The sequence below is a fragment of the Aegilops tauschii genome, chromosome 6, assembly GCF_002575655.3.
Source record: "Aegilops tauschii subsp. strangulata cultivar AL8/78 chromosome 6, Aet v6.0, whole genome shotgun sequence".
Taxonomy (NCBI): domain Eukaryota; kingdom Viridiplantae; phylum Streptophyta; class Magnoliopsida; order Poales; family Poaceae; genus Aegilops; species Aegilops tauschii.
In genome coordinates this window covers 768,977-778,416 of record NC_053040.3, presented here as the reverse complement: position 1 = coordinate 778,416, position 9,440 = coordinate 768,977, and the positions used below count along the sequence as shown (strand labels likewise).

General features: G+C 50.4%; 1 protein-coding gene across 1 annotated transcript; it reads left to right on the top strand.

Annotated features, from left to right (window-relative positions):
• Positions 1-240: 240 nt before the first annotated feature.
• Positions 241-2,611, top strand: LOC109751383 (mugineic-acid 3-dioxygenase-like). The gene is made up of 4 exons (XM_040393886.3): positions 241-577; positions 660-853; positions 1,640-1,964; positions 2,045-2,611. Exons 1-4 carry the CDS (start codon positions 284-286, stop codon positions 2,099-2,101), a joined length of 870 nt encoding a protein of 289 aa, XP_040249820.1. The 5' UTR covers positions 241-283; the 3' UTR covers positions 2,102-2,611.
• The last annotated feature ends 6,829 nt before the right edge of the window (positions 2,612-9,440 follow it).

Below are 9,440 nucleotides of genomic sequence, written 5' to 3'. Positions count from 1 at the left end.
CGCAGGAGGAATAGTCGTCTCAGGTCCACCGTGCCACGTGGTTGTTCACGCCGGCTCCAAACGTTTCCCTTTTATTTTAATAATAATATAATAATATAGATATATGTAGACAGAGATGTCCCAACTCCCAGCTGTGCTTGTTACAACTACTCTTTTAAACAAACTACTAGTATTATGGCTCAGGCCGGCCTGGAAGCTGCCCTGTGAGACTAGTATATAAGTGCTGCCTGTCACCTAGGCCTTGGTAGTTTCACTACACAAGTCGAAGCCAAAAAAAGTCGACATGAGAACTCAGACAATGAGGCTCAGGTGCGACCTCCCGGCACACAACTCTGTGCGGTACACAAGTCGAAACCAAGTCAAGATGAAAACTCCGACAACGAAGCTCATGTTTGACCTCCCGGCACACAACTCCGTGCCGGACAAGTACATCATGCCGGCGGAGAAACGCCCTCGCCGCCACGAGCTAGTGGATGACGGCCTCTCAGTTGCTCTCCCCGTCGTCGATCTTAAGAAAGGCCGTCCACAAGTCGCCCGCGATATCTTGGAGGCCGGCAAGGAGTTTGGCTTCTTCCAGGCACGTAAAGGCTTAGCTGCATCTGCATGCACAGTTAGTTTCCTTGCTTTGCTTCATTGGCCTCCATGATTTGATTTTGCAGGTGGTGAACCACGGTGTAGGGGAAGACGTGGTCCAGGGCTTCAGGGAAGTGGCAGCGGAGTTCTTGAGGTTGCCGGAGGAGGCCAAGCTGGAGTACTACTCCGAGGACCAGAGCAAGGCTTTCCGGGTAATCTCCGGCTGTATCACTTCCCACAAGCTGATGAACGAATGGCCAACACAGCCAGAAATATTTAGGTGAGTAAATGATCGATATAATTAATCGTGTGAAATGGTACTGTGAAGATTCAATCTATGCATGGAGCTCATGCATATAGACGAAACGAACAAATCTAAGGTGTAAACAAGTGTTAACTCTGGTAACATACACGCCATTAGTTTCCAGAGCTAGAAAAGGAAGACCCACGCGCACGTGAAAAAAAGAACAGTCTGGCCTATAGCCAACACTACATGTTATGTTTATTTAAGAGCCACATATTTGGAACACATCATGACACAAAGCCAAGGCCCTTTGATTTGTCAAAATAAAAAACGAAGGCCCATTGATGCAAATCCACAAGATATATTGGGAAAAACAACTCAAAAATAAGATTAAAAAAAAGGTGACTGAATTGTTTGTAATGCGAAGCAACTGAGGATGGTCCAGTCTGGGTGTTTGTTGCTCCCGATTTAAAGAAAAGAAAGCCAAGAGGATGGTCCAGAAAGTACAATTACGTACATGATGGTCTAAGCCTTTGAGGCCATATACAACCATTGATAAAATAGTCTCTTTCTATAGAATATATATTTCATGGCATTCATGAGGCAAATAAATATATCATACAATGGATTATCTCTTCTAGTTATCACTATGAAATAATGTTTGTGTGCTCCTAAAATATGACCATCGTAACCCTCGCAAAAACAATATCACCATCGTACATACCAGAAGAAAACGAAAAAAAAACTTTCAATTTGGAAACCATGGGTCTGTCTCTACTTTATTATGGGTTAATTTGTTGGAATGCATACGCATGCATGCAGGGAGCGTCTTGCCAACTACTCGGTAGCGGTGCAGGAGCTGGCGTGGAAGCTCCTCAGGCTCATCGCCGAGGAGCTCGGCCTGGATGACCACAATTTCTTCAAGGGTGACCTCACCGGCGGCGAGACACTGATGAATGTGCACTACTACCCACTGTGCCCTGACCCGAACCTGACGATGGGCGTCCGTCCACATTCCGACCGCTATATCATAACCGTCCTGTCACAAGGCGACGTCGGTGGCTTACAGGCCAAGATAGGGGGGCGCTGGATCGGTGTTGAACCGATACACAACGCCTTCGTTATCAACTTTGGGCTCCAGATGGAGGTCGCATCGCATCAATTATTAATCCTATGGATTGTATAGGTGGGGCAACTAACTAGCCAAATACGTTGGTTTTGATGTAGATTAACCAACGGGCTTCTTGCAAGCGTGGAGCACCGGGTGGTAACCAACTCTGCTAAGGCGAGGATGTCGGTGGCATCGCTTGTCAGGCCCAGGGTGGACTGCAGGATCGGTCCAGCATCGGTGATGGTGGACGAGGAGACAAACCCTCCCAAGTACAGGGACTTCACATACAGCGAGTTCACGGAAGCGTACGAGGCCACTCTTGGCAACAGGGAGGCCATGCTTGACTTCTTCAAGATCCAGGCCATCACATCCAATGGAGCTAAGAATGATTGAGCATACGTACACACAGATTCCATGATCTCCTTTCATTACTTCACCATGTCTTGTATTACTACTCTACTCCCAATAATTTCTTTCTTGGCAGCGCTGCTTGCTGCTTATTCCACAGCGCCTGCGTGCGCTTCTCTTTTCCTTTTCCAGTTATTGTATGCTACTGTAACTTCTTGAAGTTCTTTGGGATCATGTAAGTGTTGGCCGCCGTTCCCAGCTGTTCGGCTTGTTTTCTATGGAAAAGCAGGACCTTGTGTTTTGCTTGTTTTTGCATTTTGATATTGTTGCTACTTTGTACCTAAAAATAGTAGTAGCTGTTGAAATATTTATCCCGACTTGTGTTTTGCTTCTTTTTGCATTTTGATATTGTTGCTACTTTGTACCTAAAAATAGTACCAACTAGAAAGAGAGTTCGTGCGCTTGTACAGATACAAAGCAAATAAATACTATGTGTCTAGAAACCTGGAAAACAACTTTACCACTCAAACTACTTTGCAAGTAGCAAAACAATATTGGAAATACTCAAAACAACCGAAGATCATTATTAAAAATAAATCTGTTTTCATATAAGTGCCCATGACTCTGTTTACCAGCCATTTCTGGCATCTGTGCAAAACCCTAAAGATTTCAGATCTAGTCATTTCCTTTTCTTCTTTTGCAGGAAAGATCTAGTCATTTTCAAGTTGTCAAAAGAGGACAAAGCCTAAATTATTTCTGGGAAATGATAGTGAAGGGGCATAAATAGCGAAATACAGCCATTGGAAGGTCGCACGGGTGGTGGCACTGAGATTGAACGATAGGGCGCTCATTGGAGCACTGTCCTTATCCTCAGAAACCTCACATTCCTATGGACGCTGAACCTTAAACTGGCTCCACAGGGAGATTCTAGTGAGGCTCGACCACCTTCGCCGGCTGCAGACACTCCATACAACTCCTTCTCCGACAAACTCCCTCTAAAGTCTGAACCTGACCTCTTGCATTAACATGACCTCTATGGTGCTGGATAGGAGGAAAAGTTTAAACAGAAAGCTGTCCAAAATCTGATTCTAAAAAGAAGAAAATACAATTTGTCCAAAAAATTAAGCAGCAGTACAATTCATTCATGGAGTAGAACAGTTTCCTTCAAAAAGCAGCAGCAGGTAATCCTTATAACTAGAGGCCAGTTACTTCATAGCAAGTAACAGTGGCCAATAAAAAGTACAAGTACTAGATATCTAGGAGGGTGCGAACTAGGTACCATCTGGCCTGCCGGCCTTATGGATCTGGCACTACTAGAACCGCCCTTTTTGCCGGGTTTCAAAGAAACTCGGCAGAGCCCATAATAAACTCGGGGAAATCTTTGTCGAGTGCTAAACTTGGTGCACCACACTCGGTTGGACGGGCCCAGTAATCATTAATATTGCCGAGTTCTTTTATCGCGAACTCAGTGAATATTTAAACAATATTTGCCGAGTTCCTACACGAAAAAACTTGGCGAACCACACCGTCACACGGGACGAGCCGTTAACGGACATGCCACATGTCACCAGAGTTTGCTGAGTTTTTGCCCGCTAAACTCGGCAATGTTCGGCTAATAGAAATTAGACATGTGCCAGAACTCATTGCCCAGTGCAAAATATCTGCTGAGTTTAGTAGAACTAGGCAAACTGTTTGCCGAGTTCCAAACTCAGTAGTCTCCCATCCAATAAGGGCCCGACGCGTGGCACTGCATTCTTACCCAGTGCCAAATTTCCCTAAGTTTATAATGAATGAAACTGGGCAAACTGCTTGCCCAGTTTGAAGCTCGGCAGTCTCCCATTCAATAACATCTTGACGCGTGGCACTGCGTTATTACCCAGTGCCACATTTTGCCGAGTGCTTTTGTCAGCAGAACTAGGCAAATTATTTGCCGAGTTTGGCACTCGGCAGTACCAAGTGCAATAAGGGACCGATGAGTGGCACTGCCTTATTGTCGTGTTCCATATTTCCCTGATTGCACGTTCAACGCAGCTAGGCAAATTCTATGCCGATTTTCTGAACGAAAAAGCTCGCTAAAGGTTTGCCATTTGTCGTGTTGCCAACTCGGTGAAGATTGTCTGTATCTACAGCAGATGCTTGCTTCGCTGAGTTCGGAAACTCGGCGTTTCCAAGGTTAGTCTTTTGCCAGAGTAAATAGCATAAAATTACTACAATACGGGTTAGGGTTTCAAAAACTTATCGGATTTTATTTTTTCGCTGATAACTACCAACTCAGGGGCTGGCTGTTTCAAAAAACCCAAATCACCTAGTGCTTTACAATTGATCGTGATTATGACATGTCGGGTCCACACCTAAACGAACAGTATGTTTGACCGTTAACTTACAAGTGGGACCCACATGTTAGTGTCTCATCCTCTTAATAAGCACTCAGGTCCCTGCAATTTTTCTGAAAATGCAATCGGGTCCCTGTAGTTTTTCTTGAAAAGCAATCGGGTCCCTGCTCCTTGCCGCCGTCGTGCCGTCCAAACGGCCTCTGCTACTGCTCCATGCCGCCGCCGCGCACCTGCAGGCCTCTGCTCTTGCTCCATGCCGCCGTCGCGCACCTGCAGGCCTCTGCTGCTGCTCTTTGGCCACAGCGACAGCCTCTGCTACTGCTCCTTGCAGTCGCCGAGCTGCTTCTGACCTCTGGTGCTGCTCCTTGCAGCCGCCGAGCTGCTTCCGGCCTCTGGTGCTGCTCCTTGCAGCCGCCGAGCCCTGCCGTCACGAGTTGGTGTGGCGCGTGTCCGCGGCCGGCGGCGCCACGGTCGAGTTGGTGCGGCGCGTGGTGACTTCGGCGGCGCCCCGGCCGATGTGGCGCATGCGCCGGCCGTCCGAGCTGGTGGCTTCTGGCGGCGGAGGACAGAGGGAGGGCGGGGAGGGGCGTCGCCTGCTTGGGAGAAGAGAAGTTCACCGCTAGGGAGGGGCTAGGTGGGTGCCGTACTCTCTCTCTCTCTCTCGATCGAGAGAGAGAGAGAGAGAGAGAGAGAGAGAGAGAGAGAGAGAGAGAGTTCACGGGAGGGGAGGGGAGCAGAAGGAGAGAAGAAAGAAAAGAGGAGGAAGAGATAACTTACATGTGTGCCTCACATGTAAATTAACGGTCAAACATAACAGTCAAACAAACGGTTTGTTTAGAAATGGGTCCGATCTGCCATAAACATGATCAATTTTATAACACATGGTGATTTGGGTTTTTTGAAACAGCTGACCCCTGAGTTGGTAGTTATCAGCGAAAAAATAAAATCCTGTAGTTTTTTGAAACCCTAACCTGAATTGTAGTAGTTTTACGCTATTTAGTCTCTTTTGCCGAGCTCTGGTACTCGGTAAATGTCCCCTATCAGGTCGACCCAACACAGAATATTGTGTCTAGGATCGTCCTTGCAGAGTACATCAATATATATTGTTCACCACAACAATCTAATCAGCACATGTACATCATAGATCCAAACGACGATATTGAAACAAATATGTCCATAATCTAATCACCACAAATGTAGACAAATCAAACACCAAGTTCATACATAGAGTTGTTAAAGAACAGTTACTGATTCACAACTGGGATAGGAAGAAACATGCCTATGGAAAAGCATGACTAGTGAGCTACGGCGGCTTGTACATCGACAATCAAAGCCATCCGCGATGTAAACCTATTAAACAAGAATAAGAAGGACTGGTGAGTTACAAAGGCGGGTGGATGCACAAGAAAAGAAGCAGTCAGCAAAAAATGTGGCCATGGCATCATTTATGAACATTGTGACTAGGTTATGCTGCGATGGCAGCAAAAATAAGCCATTTCGATCGTAAACGATGGAATGGCGGCATAAATGGTTGTTTCTTGCTTTGAAACTTGTTATCAAACGTCAGTCAAGTTTTCGTCGACGCCTGGGTACCACCAACAGCGTCAGAATGGCTAGCACATTGTGAACCTTGTGAATATCCAGCTGCAGGGTTATGCGAACCAGCTGACATAGGCACCATCTGCAACTGCATGTAGTAGGAGGTTAAGACAAGTTCATTCGATACACTATGACTACAAAGGGCAATAATTTTATCACGAAACGGTTAAAAAGAGAACTCAAAGACTAATGATTACTGGGCCCGTCCAACCGAGTGACCACGACGAAAGGTTACATATTCTACCCCATGGAAAATGCTATGTAATGAAACTAAGACTACCATGAGTGCATTATGGGCAGGAACTAACTTTCCTAGCCTCGTGTTGCGCCAAGATTTCGTGGAAGGTATATGTGTGTATACTAGCTCGGCTGAAAATATCAAGGCATTGGAAAGCTGAGAACTTGAGAAAATTTCATATCTGTTTGAACAAGGGTAGTGGATCATGATAAAATGAAATTATGCAAATGGATGCCTTGTGTTGAACATGTGTACATGTACGTAGGTCTGGGTTTTGTATGCCACACCTGTAGTGTCTCTCTCTCCCTATATGTACTTGTATCTTGGGAGACAAGACACCGGTCGCACCCCTTGTACCTATATATATGTGCCTAGTGCACGATCAATAATTATCGATGCACCAAACCATTCTTTACATGGTATTTATCGCAAGTCGATCCTCTCCCGCTTCCGCCTAACCCTAGCCGCCGCCACCTCGGGCCGCCGCCGCTACCTCCCCTCCTGCGCCCGCTTGCCGCGCCTCGCTCCCTACCTCACTAGCCGCCCACGCTCCCGTCCTGTGCCCACTAGCCGTCGCGCGCCCCGCCCGCAACCCGCTCGCTAAACCCGCTCGTCCGCAACCCGCCAGTGCTCGCATCGCCAGCCGCCCGCGCGCGCCCCCAGCCACGCTACTCGGTTCCTCGCGCCGCTCGCTGCCTGCTGCCGCGCCCGCTTTCGCCCGCAACCCGCCCGCGCGCGCCCCCAGCCACGTTGCTCGCTCCCTCGCGCCGCTCATGGCCTGCTACTGCGCTCGCTTCACTCGCCGCCGCTGCTCGCTTGCATCGCCGCGCCGCACCACCGCCGAGCCGCCATGTCTTCCTCCGCCTCCTCCTACTCCTACCCCTTCGCCGGGCCGGACCCCGCTGACATCCGCGACATCAACATCCACGACCGCGTCCCCGTCGTCCTCGATGCCACCGACGCCACGTACTTCGCGTGGAAGATGTACTTCTCGCTGCTCTTCCGCGAGAACAACCTCGTGGATCACGTTGACGGCTCCGTCGGCTCCCGTGCCATGGTGGGCGACTCCGAGTGGACCGCGATCGACGCCACGCTCATCCGGTGGTTCTTCACCACCATCTCGAAGGACCTGTTACACACGGTCGTGAGCGATGCCCGCGCCGTGTGGGTCAAGCTCAACGGCCTCTTCACCGACAACAAGCTTCAGCGCCGCGTTTTTTTGCAGCTGGAATTTTTTGACTGTCATCAGGATGATCAGTCTATCGATGACTACTGCCGCCTGAAGACGTTGGCGGATGAGCTCCGTGACATTGGCGCCAAGGTTGATGACGACCTCCTCCTCAGCACGCTCACCGCCGGCCTCAATGAGGACTTCGGTAACGCCGCCTCCAACCTCTCCCTCATACCGGAGCCCTCCTTCCCCAAGTTCGTGGCATACTTGCGGTTGGAGGAGCGCCGGATGAAGGGGTCAAGAAGCGCGTGCAGCACCACGCCCTCGCCACCGGCCGCCCCGCCCGCGCATGTGCCCCGTCACCAGCCGGTGCCCCCCATGCCTCCGGGGTTTTACCTCCGGCCCGCGCCCCCCGCCCTACCCGCTGCCCCCCAGCAGCCGCAGCCGGGTGGCGGTCGCCGCGGCAACCGCAGTGGGGGCGCTGGCAAACAGGTGCAGGGGGGCTCGTCAGCAGCAGCAGCAGGCCACCCCACCCTGGACTTACGGCACCAACCCATGGACGGGCGTCGTACATGCGTACTCGATGCCGGTTCCTCGGGCTCCCACTCCGGGCATCCATGGGCCTCGGCCGGCGAGCCACCAGGCGCTCTTCACCGCGCAGAATGCCGCCCCCTACAGCGGCTACGGCGCCGCGCCCGCGTCCGCCTATGGAGGGTTTCTCCCTCCCCAGGTGCCGCCACCGTGGGATCCGGCCCTTCTCGCTGCTCTGCACTCCGCCCCGTCACCGAGCTCCTAGGGTGGCGGCGGTGACTGGTACATGGACTCGGGCGCCATCACTGACATGACTGCTCATCCCGGTAACGTCACATCCGTCACTCATGTTCATACTCCCACTCGCATCACCCTTAGTAACAGTTCCTCCATTCCCATTACACATGTCGGTCATATGTCTTTTCCTTCTACTTCTACTCCCGTTAACATGTCTAATGTTCTTGTGTCTCCTAACTTAGTTACCAATCTTGTTTCTATTCGTCGCCTTGCTCGTGAGAACCCTATCACTGTTGAATTTGACGATATCGGCTTTTCTGTGAAGTACGCCCGTACACGGATGGTACTCCACCGATCTGACAGCCCGGACGAGCTTTACCCGGTGCATCCCTCCGGCGCCACCACCACCCGTCGTCCCGCCGCCTTCGCTTCTAGTGTCGATCTTTGGCATGCCCGCCTCGGCCATCCCAAATCCACCGTTATGCGTCAGATTCTTCAGAGTTTTTCTTTCTCATGTAATAAGATTGACGACCACACTTGTGAGGCTTGCCGTCCTGTAATAAGATTGACAACAGCAAGAAGTTTGACAACGTCGCCGTCCGCAATCTACTTGCATCCCACGGCACCATCTTTCGTCTCACTTGTCCCTACACGTCACAGCAGAATGGCCGCGCCGAGCGCGTCATTCACACTCTTAATGACTGTGTCCGCACGTTACTCTTTCACTCCTACGTGCCTCCTCGGCTCTGGCGGGACGCGCTTGCGACCGCCAGTCTCCTTATTAACATTCGCCCGTGTCGTTCACGCTGGAACTACACTCCTCACCAGCTCCTCTTTGGTGCAGTTCCATCTTATGATGGCCTCCGCATCTTCGGGTGTCTCTGTTATCCTAGCACCGCGTCCACTGCTCCTCACAAACTCGCTCCCCGGTCGCTTCCGTGTATCTTCCTTGGTTATCCTCCCAACAGCAAAGGTTACCGGTGCTATGATCCAGTGCCCACCGCGTTTTCACTTCGCGGCATGTGTACTTTGATGAGCTGGTGTTCCCGTTTCAG

Coding starts and splice junctions, on each gene's coding strand:
- LOC109751383 (XM_040393886.3), top strand. CDS start 284: ATGAGAACTCAGACAATGAGGCTCAGGTGCGACCTCCCGGCACACAAC. Junction 578..659: donor AGGAGTTTGGCTTCTTCCAG/GCACGTAAAGGC, acceptor TTGATTTTGCAG/GTGGTGAACCACGGTGTAGG. Junction 854..1,639: donor ACACAGCCAGAAATATTTAG/GTGAGTAAATGA, acceptor GCATGCATGCAG/GGAGCGTCTTGCCAACTACT.